Consider the following 13971-nt stretch of genomic DNA (forward strand, 5'->3'; position numbering starts at 1 on the left):
ACTAGGGGCGTGGCAAATCGGACCTGAAAATATAGTGACTTTTCGAATTCGGCTATATTTTGGACATTATTGATGCTAGAGACCTGAAATTTTGTATATATACGCGGGTTGACCACCCACGTCCAACGAGCTATGGTAGATATATGTCCGCTCATAGGGGCGTGGCAAACCGTAAACGTTTATATATTCTACAGTTTAAGAGATAGAATTTTTGGTTAGTTTAATTACTGGTAGCCTCCTCTATCGATGCCCCAAAAATAATTTTTACGACTTTTTAGGGACCTGGCATATCGAAAAACATTTTTATAAAATTAATAAAATATAAAAAAGCTAAAATAACAACAAAATTTGCAATTTACAAAAACGAGTTTTCCGCGGGATTTGAACTCGCACCCAAGCCGAATAGCATCTTCATGTCAAAATATCTTAAGTAGCACATACATACATACATACACACATACAAATGCGTGCAGACTTACAAATATACATATATACATATGTATGTATTTGCGTATATGTATTCAAGAAGAAACAAATTTAAACTTATAAAATTATTCAACTAAGAAAAAGAAAAGTATTAAGTGCCATTTAGTCAAGCTCGCACCTTCCCAATAAAATATCTATTTTATAAAAAGCGAAATATGTATGAAAACAAAAACACCGAAGAGGTGCGAACCTTCAGCCAGTTGCTAAAATAGAATAGCTTATTAAGAGAGCGTCATCAGACAACACTACAGTAACGGCTAGAAAGTCCAGAAATCAATCGAAATTCTAAGAATGTGAGAAAAGGAGCGCTTCTGTCTGTACGCATAGAATAGACGATGAGTGTGTGCACATATATAGGAAAATCGCGCTGATCTGCTGCTAGCTTGAAGCCGGTATCCAATATATGGATATAAATATATATTATTAAAAGTCAAAATTGTATAAATTATATATGTATGTAATTTGAATGCAATGATGCAATGATCATAGCAATAGCTATCGATGATTTTCCAATTTTAATGGGACTGCAACGTTCTTACTTGATTTTTAAGTGAGGTAATTCTAGCCTCAGCACACTTATGTGCCATTATTGATTCGGCTAGGATTATACGAATAGATAAATTCAAGTGCTTGAGATGCTGTTGCTGAGCTGAGCAGCAGCTGAGCCTTGCTCCATCATTCGGAACCTGCTGTTCAATCTCAAAGTTTATTATCAATAACATATATGTCTTCTACTCCATTGTAATTAAGGTTGTTTTTAAGAGTATTTGTGATGATGTAGAGGGAGACAAAGAGAGAGCGAGAGCGAGAGAAAGATTTTCAAAAATTCCTTTAAGTTTACCGAACATTCTTTGGAACCTCAAAGTCTGGCTTAGCAAGTCGACAAAGACCAAGCGCACCTTCTGCTCAGAGCTCATCTTATATGCTTGATTGGCAGAGTTTCCCGCGGCTAGGCAGAGGCTGCCTCAGCAGCTGCTGTGGAAAGTGAAAGTGTTAAGCTGAGTGCTGGGAAAACGTGAATCTTAATTATTTTTTTAACATATTCCATAAGTAACCCAGAAAAAAGCAAGCGTAACGTGGGTGAGGCAATTTCTCAGCGTCGCTGTCAACACCAATTCCTAAGTGCTGCAGCAGGTCACGAGTGGCTGCAGCGTCTAATCAGACAGCGGCTTAGTATCCTGCAGATCCTTTCTCCATAGCGCGAGAGCTCTAGCCTAGAGAGGAATAAAACATATGTTTCAGTTTAGGAAGAAAAAAAATGAAAAAACTGAAACAGTCATAAAAAATAAAAAAATAAAGCAAAACCAAAGTAAATAAATTAGCTGTGGGGCAATTAAGAGCCTAACAATGGGGGATCAACGACTACGCAATGCTTGTTCACGCATTCAATTATTGAAAATTTCAAAGAAGTTTTTCTAAGTCAGTTTAGTGGGAGTTTCTCTTTAGCTTTTACAGCTGATAAATTTTGTAAGATGAACTTAGAATTAGAATGGACAGCTGTGAATGTTCATTTTATCTAATCGCCTTGGGCGTCTATATATAACTCTCCATTCGTTTGTAGAGCAGCTGCACACGGGTATTTATAGTAAATTGTAGGTCTCGATATAAATGATAATCGATACGTGACGAGAGTTTAACTCAAGTAAATATATATTTCAAATGAAATTGACAGTAATAAAGTATTCGATCAGAGTACAAGTATATTTAGCTTATAATCGATCAATAATGATATTCAACTCGTTTATATAAGTTAATGTCATAAACATTTTGATATTGATCAATTATATACATAGTAACAATTTTAATTATCATATCTTGCATATTATATTTTTTACAACTTATTTGCGTCGCTCTCAAGCTAAAAGTCTATATCGGACTATGTATTGTATATAGTATACATACATATATAATATCAACTGCCTCGCTTCAAGTGTATTCGAGATGTATCTCGATTTATATCAAAACAACCAATAGACTCTTCTCCCTTAACGAACGAGTATGTAAATAAAACACAGCAACTACTTAGCAACCTGATACAGCAGCACTAGCAGGACGAACAGGACGGACAGAAACGGCAGCTACGTGGTAGCTGCTGAGGGACATGATGATGCTACTGCAAAACACTTGCAGCCACCAGAAGCGATGCAAATGCAATTGTGAATGTGAATGTGAATGTGATTGTGTGAGTGAGTGTTTCGTTTAGGTACAAGGATAATATTTTCTCACGCAACAGGAGCTGCAGCAGGAGCAGAAGTAGCGGCACTTGAACAGACAGTTGAATGTCATAATTTAACAGTTTGAAATGTGTGGCTTGTTGCGAGGATATGTGTTTTGGAAACAGCACAGCTGGCACAGCTCCTGTTCGCGCTGTCTGTTTAGTTAAGGATTCCCTTCAATGTTGTTTTTTTCTCTCGCATTTTTATTTATGTAGAGCACTGAATTTTACAGGAAGGCGTAAATAATGTTTATTATTAACATGGGTTCAGAAAACCCTAAAAACCAAAAAAAAAGAAATTACTCTTCTTTTGATGTTTACATGTGGAAATGATTAGCCGGGGTAACTTGAATAGTCCTGCATTGATTTTAAGTTAATATGAAATGAAATGAAATGTTGAAATACCTTGATATTCAATGATAAAAGCTTTTGATATTCACATATTCTGATATTATCTTCTTGACTTTTCCTTATTATTTATACAATGGATAATTTTAGATCAATTTTGACATAATCTGATATACTTTAATATCTCCTTCAGTCACTCCGTTTATATTTAATTCAATTAAATTAATATTTTTTCCCAATAGAATTTTATAAATTTAATGGAAAGTTCAATGTCAATTCTCCATTTCCATGTGACACCTTGCCAGCATATACACAGGGAAGGAAAAAGTTTGTACTTGAACCGCAGTATGGGGCCAAAAAAGATCTTCATATCGAGTGGCTTGCCTTGCGCGGCTCGCTCCGCCTGCGACTATTTTTAGAGCGAGTTTTTTAGAGTTTACAAAACGGAGAAATCTTTTTGTATAATAAGTTCATAAATAGTCCATTTTAAGATGACATTTTGACAAGTGGAAATTAATATTACGAGCGCAACAGGAATGATGAAACCAAAAGGTAAAATTGGAGTAGTTGGGAGTTCCAGACTTGGAGATATCCTTTAAAAAAGAATTGAGCATTGAAAATTCATTTGTTTAAGATTAGGTTAAACATAAAAAAAAAATTAGTTCATACATTTTACTACGTGAACTTCTATACCCATTTTTAGTCTATTTTAATAGATAGATTCGATTTTCCTAAATTCATTTCAATATTGTAGTCTCTACTATGCCTTCATTTCATAACTTAACAAACACAGCATACCCTATTTGAAAGGGGTATACACAGTAGTATAAGAATAGATCTTGTCATATACAGTTTGATATAAAATCATATATATAGCAGATCTTCATATAGTCGATGCAACAATGCATAAAAATATAATAGAATCAACAGATGAGCTGCAGTAAAGAAACCTGAATTTTAAATTTAATTTAATTTTTTTTTTTTTTTAATTGGTAAACAAGCATATGAATTACAAATACTGAATACTATAAATAAAAACTAAGTAAACAAAATTAAAAATAAATCAAAAAAATAATATAAATGTATCAGAATTAAAAAATAAAAATATATAATCTAAAAAATTAATTTTAAAAAAAATAGATAAAAATAAAAATGAAAAAAAAAACACCCCAGCAATAAAAGCTAAAATATGTAAAAAGAAATTTGAATAAGTAAACAGTTTTGTAATATTAACAATTAAAATAGTTTAAAACAAGTAAGAAAGCTCTAGTCGAGACTGCTCGACTACGAGATCCCCTTGGAGCAATAGATATTTCAATAATTTTTCGCGTCTTTCAGCTTACACAAGAAACACGCACACACACACACACAGGCACGTACGCACACACAGGCATACATACACACACACGCATACAGACACACATACACACACACGCATACATACACAAACGCATACACACACACATACACATACACACACACATACACAAACACATACACACACATACACAAACACATACGCACACAAGCACCCACGCATAAACACGCATGGGCTGCAGTGTGCGCTTACTATGAGAACTTAATTGTTTAATAACTTTTTTTATGGACGTACGATCTTCATGAAACTTTCAGATTATGATTATAACATGAATATGCATGTAATTGCCAAAGCACAAGTCTCTAGTATTTGAAATACGCTTTTTACAAAAGTGAGGGTGAGGGGGTGAATTTAAGGGTGGGGGTAAATTTTAACAAAAACCGAAATTGTATAAATTGCATATAAGCATACATTAAAAATTTGGAGACTCTCGCAATAAAGGTGTAGAAGATATAATTTTATAACTGGTTTTCGATAAGGTTTTTTATCGATAAAAAAGATCGGGATGAGTTATCGAATTTTAATGATAAACTTGATATGCGCGCTGTAATTACGGACATTTAAAAAAAAAATTTGAAGTCTCTAGCTCTTATATCTTCTGAAATCGACGCGTTCATACATACGGACAGACGGACAGACGGACAGACGGACAGACAGACGGACAGGGCCAAATCAACTCAGCTCGTCACCCTGATCAAGAATATATATACTTTGTGGGGTCTGCCACGCCTCCTTCTCCCTGTTACATACATTTCAACAAAACCATTATACCCTGATTTCCCATTGAAAATGGGTTCAGGGTATAAAAAAGTTAGTGTAAAATCAATAATACAGAAAATAATACAAATAAAATCAAATAACAAAATTTAAAAAAAAAAAAGTAAAATTATTTAATGCATATTTGCAGAGTTTGCTTTTTCTAACCTCTCGTGTAATTTCGTGTGTTGAGGTCATAAAAAATGAACTCTACTTTATAGTCGATGCAGTAAGGCATGGAGAGACATGAAAGCGAGCACAGATACACTGAACGAAGAGGTAGACCACATGGAGCGCCAAGCATGAAATGTCTTCGCTCACTTAGCCGAGCTCCAGTGCACATGTGATGCGGGCCAGGGCATGGCCCTAGACGAAGCCGTAACCATGGTAGAGGATGGGGCTGAATGACAACCACTAACAAAACAATAAACAAAAATACACAATATTCCGAAACAGTGCAAATCCCAAAACAATGTTTGAAATATGCTCATAGAGCAGACGCTGCAATCGATCGATGTTACGATGTTACGAGCCGACAACTCCGCGGGGGCAAGAACACAGCAGAGCAGAGCGCAGTGCAGTGCAGTGCAGTGCAGCGGAGCTATTAAACACTCGATGGCAATGAACGACGACTGTAATTGTAACCCTAGCACATAAGTAATTAGTCCCTTTTATTTATGGATCACAGTGCAATGCAGCTACGCATGCGCAGCCGCATCCAATCGAGCGCCAGAGCCGCCAGAGTGTGGAGTTGTGCCTGGGCTTGTGTCTCTCCTCCGCATGTCAGGTGCCTGGGGGTCCTCCTTGCTGCAACATCAAATCTAGAAAACGAGCTCAAATTAGATTTTATTTCTGAGCTGCTGTGGCTGCTGCTGCTTCTGCTGCTGCTCGTGTACAGTAATGCCGATGCTTAAGCTATGCCACATATGGGTGAGTGGCCTTTGAGGGGTGCCTCAAGTGCTACCTGCTGATGTTGCTCCTACAAGTGAGTTTTGAAAGCAATTTTGAAATGCCTTTCAGCTGCACAAATAAATAGTGATGCGATGCTCTTATGACAATATTGAAGCATATTTAAAACTCTAATATAAATCAGTTGAAGCTTTTAAGATCAGTTAGTATGTTAAGAAGATTGTTTGATGCTTCCACATTGCAAATGGGTGGAGTAAATCATTTCTATTTTGATTTATAGAGTTTCTCAACATTAATTATTCAACAGCTAATAATCGGAATATATAGTACTTAGATTACGCTCCCCAAAGTGATCGACCCAGTGATTCGTAGAGTCACAGCTTAGCTTGGCTCACAAGCCTGAGTTCAGATTATGATTGGCGATACTTTATGAATGACTTTTCACTCATTCATTCCCATTTATATTTATAATACCTTACGTATAATTCATAAACAATGTAGTGCACCTCAGCAGCAATCTGTCATAATGTAGTACAGTAACTATACAACTGGTGTGGAACTGTTATACTCTAGTCATACATTGCCTACATTACTAATTGAGACATTTACTAATTATTTTTCAATGCTGCAAAGCATCTTAATAAGTTAATTTAATAAGTTAATTTAAATTTTTAAATGAAAGATACCTTTTTTTAGTATTTTTTAGTATTATTCGATTTTGCTTTATATAAATAAATAATATGCAAATCTTAGATTAACAAATATTGTCTATAAATAGTTACATGTAAATTTCTAGAGCTGACTGTAGTCAGCTATTAACTTTCTTCCTCTCACCCTCTCGCTCTCTTTCTCTCTCTTTTTCACTCTCTCTCTCTCTCTCTCTCTCTCTCTCTCTCTCTCTTTTACTTCATTTCCAATAAAATAAATGTGAGCTGCGCACATCGAAATTATAGAAACGCAACAGCATAAAATCCTGCCACTTGGTTGGCAACAATCTGTAAAAGTTATGGAAAATAAAATATTACAGAAAATGTAAATTTGAATAATATATTGTATATCAAATATTACCTGAATAGCCAAACACTGAGTGCAAATATCTTGGGCACATAGATCATGCGCTCGTTCAGGAGAACTCCTTTAACAATTTTCGCGGCCACATAAGGAGTGGACAGACCGGGATAACTCTTCGAGATGCTAAAAGCGAATTTATTATTACATGATACATTGATTATATATAGTATTATATAGTTATCTACCCCGCATCGCTGAGCAGCGGCAAATCTCCGCTCGTCTTCATCAAGTAGGCGTTGGCCACAGTGGTGCGAACGTAGTCACAATCGGATAGGCGCAGCTCGGCTCGCAGAGACTCCATAAAGCCCATGATGCCATATTTTGTGGCCGTATAGATGCCAGCACCAGGCAGCGGCACAAGACCTATGTAGGTTATGAATAGACATTGGATATATATTGAATTTTTCTTCAGACTGACCTGCCAATGCATTGACTGCCACCAAGTGTCCAGATTTTCGTGTTATCATCTTTGGCAAAAACTCTTTTGTTGTCTAAAAAAATGCATTCAAATTGATTGATATTGATTGATTGATGATATAGTATATACATATACATATACATATATGACGAGGTTTGTTCAACTAGCCAATGAATCAAGTATATGATATGTATAACCATTTGAGATAGGATATTACTGCTGATTATATTTTATCATTCTATGTGAAGTAACTTATCAGCCAAATTAAATAGTACCCGGAGAACTTGAAAGTTAGATGACAACGTTCCACCGGATATAATAAATAATCGAACTCTCGTATGATCGATAATTTGATTCAAGATCGTTGCAAGATGAACAGACTTTTGCTATAGAAATGGTATCACTCTATATTTTATATACTATATTAATTTATGATATGTATACTCGCTTGAGAAGTAAGTTGAGTAGATGGCTTTTGAGCAGGGCGAAGATTCTAATCCTATCAAATGTAATGATAAATGCTATGATATAAAACACATTGTATATACTGGAGATCAGATTCTTTACAGATCCATCAAGTGGTACATATACCTGACCTTAAGGATCGGAGTTAATGAGTTATACTGCTTAGATCACTGTTGACTATGCCTAAAGTGACAATCACCTCTACATGCATAGCAAACTCTATAGTTCGCTATACATTCTGGAGTCTCGAATCATAATTTTCGATCTTGATTTTCAAGGAACCTCGCATATAGACCTATTCAAGTACATATAAAACCCACCATAATGTAGGAGCCCAGATTAAGCTGCAGGATAGTGTCGATCTCATCGCTTTTCAGATTCGGCGTCGATGTCATTGGCATCAGCGAAGCATTGTTGACCAGAATTTCGACAGGTCCCAGTTCCTTCTCAACCTTAACAGCCATCAATTGCAGTTCGCGTGGCGATGAGACATCGTTCTGCAAAAACAAGTTCGATCGATCGTCAAAATGATCTCATTCCCTGCGAATATCACTCACCTTATATGCCTTCGCCATGCAGCGTGGAATTTTCGATAGCAGCTCCACCGTCTCGTAGCAGCCTTTCGAATTGACATCAACCACGGCCACTTTGCAGCCTCGTCTCGCCAGCTCCAGACAGATCTCACGACCCAAGCCACTGCCACCGCCTGTTACCTAAAAAGGGCATAAATTTAGTTAGCCAAGTTCAACCAATATGAATCGGGTTGCATATAAAAACTGTAAAAATAAAAAAGTTTTGTTTCTTAGGTATTTTTGAAATATTGTAAGATATTTCGAAAAGGGTCTATGTATTATTTCTTTTCTATAAAAAGAATTTTGAAATTTTGAAATATAATTTTTATTTATTGAATTATCGTTTGATGGAGAAAGATAGAGCTCAGTGGGATAGGAACTGGTGAGGGTATAAGGCAGCTGACCACTAAATTCAAAGGACGATATCTTCAAAATAAATAAAGTTTTCTTGAAAATTTAAAAGTGGAGAAATGGTTCGACTGTGTCTAGAAAAAGTTAAGCAACAGAAAGAACTTATAGAGCATAATAGAGCTTGACTGCTTTCAGAGACAGCATGCCAATCTTTTAATGAGTTAACTCAAACTACCGTTTAGCAGTGTTATTGACATTTTTGTCTACATATGTACTTGCTACATACCTATATCTGGGTAGAAATCATTTAAGCATATGTATGCAATTGCCTTATGTATGCCCTAAAGCTCTCATTATGCAAACTAGTACTAATTAATTGGCTTTATTTGCAAACAATGAGCTACTCAGCTACGGCATTCACGTACAGCTATGCATGTGTGTGTGTGAGTGTGTTCAAATATCCAAAAACTGATTATGTTTGATTTAAGTCTAGCCCGTAATTAAAATGATGTGACCCCCGTTGAACGTCAATTGAACACTTGAACTGTAATAAACTTAATTTTTATAAAATACACAGTAAAAGCACTTAAGTCGGACAGTGCTCGACTAGAAGATATCCTCGAGTTAGGGCTGATGAAATGAAGAAGATGTAAACAAAATGATTTATTCAAGAATTTAATCTATTTTGGGATTGTAAAAGGCACTGTATAGCTCTTATATAAACATGAGGACTGAACTGGATTTCTCATTTTTATCAAATTGTGATTTGAAAAGAACATTACTTGATACTTTATTTCAATCTAATCTTATATAATCAGATATCTCTCGAGCTTACGTCCTACAACATATGCACAAATTAGCTTCAATTTGATTAATTTTAGAGCAATGGAAAGAGTTTCTGGATAGATAGAAATGAGCTAAATCTACTCTTGCTATATAAGAAGTAAGGATTAAGATTTCAGATTTAGTCGGGGCTTTTATGAACGCCTCGAGTCGAGATCGGCTTGGCTATTAAACCAGATCGAAATACCAGGTGTAATGTAATGATAGATTATGTATTTGATTATATATCCATTTGTCAAGTACATAAGCTCGAAGAGAAACACAATACCCCCTTAACAGACTTTCACTTATTACAGGGTATCGCAATTTCATTAAAGTAAATGCCTCAGCTAAAAACATAAAATTTAAAAACATACACGTAGACGTTACGGAAGTTTTTATCTGCTTTATCTTAATTTGGTATTAATCGTGTTATCTTCGTTATCTATTTCGCTTTTTTGCGCATCTTCATTGGCTACGAATCTTGTTATCTTTGCGTTTTCCATTTCTGTTGCCACAGACAGCGCGCAGCAGCGCGGCAACGTCATCAATTTGGTATGTAAACAAACACATACAGCTGTACGCATATGTGTGTGTGTGTGTGTGTGTGTGTGTGTGCTTTGTGTGCATTAATGGAAAGAAAACAAAAGTGAAGTTCATAATCTTTTAAGCAAAATACGAAAGAAACCTGTTTACAGCGCATTTGTGTGGGTTAGCTAATATTCGTATCTGTGTGAGCGATCGCCAGAATACAGAACAATCCGAGCTTCAGTGACATGACGAATACCTGAGAAGCTACTTACGACGACCCACCTACAAAACGCCATACGAATGGAATTTCAATAATAAAGCACACAACTTTATGGACTACATGCTAGAGCTCGGTTCGATGTGTGTGTGTGTGTGTGTGTGTGTGCGTGTGTGTGCACATGCATTGATACATACATTCATCAGTTTTGGCAGCTAACTTGACCTTGCCGTAACGGTCAATTGAGTTGACATGCGTTTAAAAATATGCATACATGTATGTATATGCATATGTATGTATGTATGCACGTCTGTGAGAAATATAAAATAGCGCCATAAGCAATTGTTCAGGCATTGAAGTTACATTGCTTGGCGTGAACTTAAATTAACCTTAAATTCATTAACATTATTAATATAACGTTTTGTATAACACACATACTACATATATACATATATGATATATTCATATATAATAAAGTTGCATATCACAATCTCTCAAGTGCGCTCACGCTCAAAATAAAATGTATTGATTTATTTTTAAATATACACTTAATGCATTCAATTTATTTCAGAATATTTGGTTTATCAAACGTTGTTGCTATTCTAAACTCTTATTTATAAACAAAGCTAACTACACTTTTACCATTATTCAGCCAAGTCTCATTTTTAGTTAAGCCAGCTTCAATTAACCTCTAAGTCACCAAGTTTATAAACAAAAACATATTTCGTTTTTATATGATTATGTGTGTCATAGTGCTGGCATCACTTGCTTCCCCCGAGCTCATTTGATATTCAAAACCCATCCAAGAGCGGCAAAGGCAGCCGAATATGGATTGACATCATATATACATATATATATATATATATATATATATACATATATACACTCGTTGACTATTTAGGGAACGCATAGCTAAAATACTTTGTTTTAGTACAATAGCAATAAAAACTGAAAGAGAACAAAACGAAAGCGACGAATCGAGCCACACCCATTTGTGCTGAGCCGCATGACATGGGCGAGAGGTAACGGTAGTAGATGAAAACTACATGTGCCGTTACTCTAATTCATTTATCCATATGACTGAATGTACAAACATTTGTGCATTACATATGAAGTATTAAGAAACTATTTGCTGCAATGTGAGTTGCGGCATGAAGGCAGGCTTAGCTGACTGCACAATACCCGCTCAAGGTCAGCAGATAGCTTGGTAGTTAGCTGAGGGGTGGGCAAGTAGGGAGGGGGAGTAAATATCAGTTGCAGATTTGTGCAGATCGTTGAGCTGAAATATTTGGTTTGAGTCTCGGTTCTAAAACTTTGGGAGATATAGATTATAGATGAGCCATTTCTTGGTATATCATCTTTGGAATAAGTCAAGACCAATTTGTTATATCTCCAGTCGGTTTGGTTTTATAAACTTAAGTCGAGGCATACATATATGTATGTACATATGTATATATAATATGTATAAAAAATGTATGCAAAAGTTCCCACGCTGCCACGCCTCCAGTGGGCGTTTTACCACTGACAGACAGACAGACAGACAGAGTCTAAGCTAAGTCTCATTTCAAGTCCCAAGACAAACGAAATCTGGCGTCAGAGCCAATATGCTCGTTAGCCAACATGCGACATGCGACAGCTTAATAAGCTCTTTTTGGCATTTTGAGCACACGAATAGAACGCAAAACACCTGGGCAATACTGAGTGCCCGCCCACCTGTGCTTACCAGTGCCACCTTGCCGCTCACATCCTTCTCCTTGAGGCCCAGGGCGAACAGGTAGTCCAGCAGGTGCTTGAGGAACACGGCGAACAGCACGAACGGCAGCAGGCACAGGAAGGCAATAATCTTGAGATTGTAAATGAGACGCGTTGTCTCATCGTTCCGCTGCGCCTGGGCCGCGGTGGGCGAGGGCGTGGCCGATGGGGCAGCATGCGAGTTGGGCGCTGCACTCGATGTGGTGCGCGTGATTGTTGTAGTGGTAGCTGTTTCGACCATGTTTATGCAGTTGCATAAAAAGGCAAATTTTTTATTTACTCAATTTTCAATTTTTTATTTATTTTATCCGTTAGCGTTAATGTAATCGCACGTGCGTTGAGCTAGCAATATGAAATAAAACTAAAAACAATGCGCTCAACTTTTCGTACTCTTCCACACAAACTGCAGATCGCTCTCTGACAACTTTTTCACATACATACGTACATACATACATACGAACATATATCGTTGTCGTCGAGTTATCTTGTTTGGTGTATCAAGCCGACAGCAAGTCGGCTCTCCTCTCTCCCAATGCCAGTCGCTTGTGGCAGCAATAGGTGCTTGGCTCTGGCTTTTTTCTTTTTGAGTGGAATTGAATGGCTAGAGAGAGAGAGAGAGCGAGAGGGAGAGAGCGCGTACTGCATGTGTAGGCAGTTTCACCTGATGTCTTGAGATCGACTTCACGAGCATTGAACATAAGTAAGTAGTTAACGAAAGCTCAGCTGAGCAAGAGTGCTCGACTAGCATATACCCCTTAGTTAAAAATATACTTTCAGTGATAAATATTGATTGTTTTATAGATACACATTGGTATGTTAAGAACAAATAGAATTTGCGACAATAACAAAATGGTATACTCTGTTATTTTATAATTTCATATAGACAGATTTCCTAAATCAGTAAACTCTTATATATAATCCTTGAATATTTGTTAATTTCATGTAAATAAGCTTCATGAATGGCTTTAAGCACTCTCATTTATAAGTATGCTGACATGTGCTTCCTCTTGCTTTTTCGGTCTCTGGAAAGCTTTGGGAATTTTTATTCTAGAGTAATGATAGATAGTAATGATAATGATGGATAGACGTATAACCTACACGTGTTTTCAAGTCTTTAGCGCTTAAGGATATCAAGAGCGATGCAGTTATAAAATCGGCTAGACGATGAAGCTTCTTAAGTCGAATCGCCATGAAAACACATTTAAGCCCATCTACATAAGTACAGGGTATAAATAGAAGATGTCGCTACTTTACCTATTCTTGATATTTTTGATGCTACAATAACTTATTTGGCACTAAATACAGAAATCCATAATGTGTCCATATACATACATACATACATAATGAATACATGTTTATATATATATATTTGTACGCCCTTGGCTTGTCGCATATTTGTTTCACCTTCGAGTAAAAGTTTGAGTTACTTTTTTCATGGAATTCACTCAAACATTTCGTATGGCAAACAGGTCTGCCAACCTTTCGATGGCGATGGCGTTGGCTCTGGAGCTGGCAAAGAGAAAGCCGTTAAGATTCCAATATTGCGAGTCAAATATTGAAACGATATAAATATAGTTTCCATTATAAATATAATGCACTTACTTATTGATTAAAACTGCATATGGCTAAAGGCAGACGAGAAACAACAAATATTTCGAAACATCTGCTTGCTGATCTTTG

General features: G+C 36.3%; 1 protein-coding gene across 1 annotated transcript; it reads right to left on the minus strand.

The window, feature by feature from the left end:
- Window positions 1-6776: 6776 nt before the first annotated feature.
- Window positions 6777-12670, minus strand: LOC108609291 (short-chain dehydrogenase/reductase family 16C member 6). The gene is made up of 7 exons (XM_018001049.2): window positions 12263-12670; window positions 8604-8759; window positions 8367-8543; window positions 7582-7654; window positions 7349-7526; window positions 7161-7286; window positions 6777-7087 (listed from the first exon to the last, which is right to left on the minus strand). Exons 1-7 carry the CDS (start codon window positions 12530-12532, stop codon window positions 7000-7002), a joined length of 1068 nt encoding a protein of 355 aa, XP_017856538.1. The 5' UTR covers window positions 12533-12670; the 3' UTR covers window positions 6777-6999.
- Between the last annotated feature and the right edge of the window lie 1301 nt (window positions 12671-13971).

Source organism: Drosophila arizonae, chromosome 2, assembly GCF_054131065.1.
Source record: "Drosophila arizonae isolate 15081-1271.41 chromosome 2, UAZ_ARI_1.0, whole genome shotgun sequence".
NCBI classification, from domain to species: Eukaryota; Metazoa; Arthropoda; class Insecta; order Diptera; family Drosophilidae; genus Drosophila; species Drosophila arizonae.

What these genes read in the sequence shown, in the direction of transcription:
- LOC108609291 (XM_018001049.2), bottom strand. Translation starts at nt 12,532, where the DNA reads ATGGTCGAAACAGCTACCACTACAACAATCACGCGCACCACATCGAGT. An exon ending in ATCTGGGCTCCTACATTATG is followed by an intron (nt 7,655 to 8,366) that starts GTGGGTTTTATA and finishes GCATTTTTTTAG; the next exon opens with ACAACAAAAGAGTTTTTGCC. An exon ending in CTCAGTGTTTGGCTATTCAG is followed by an intron (nt 7,088 to 7,160) that starts GTAATATTTGAT and finishes TAACTTTTACAG; the next exon opens with ATTGTTGCCAACCAAGTGGC.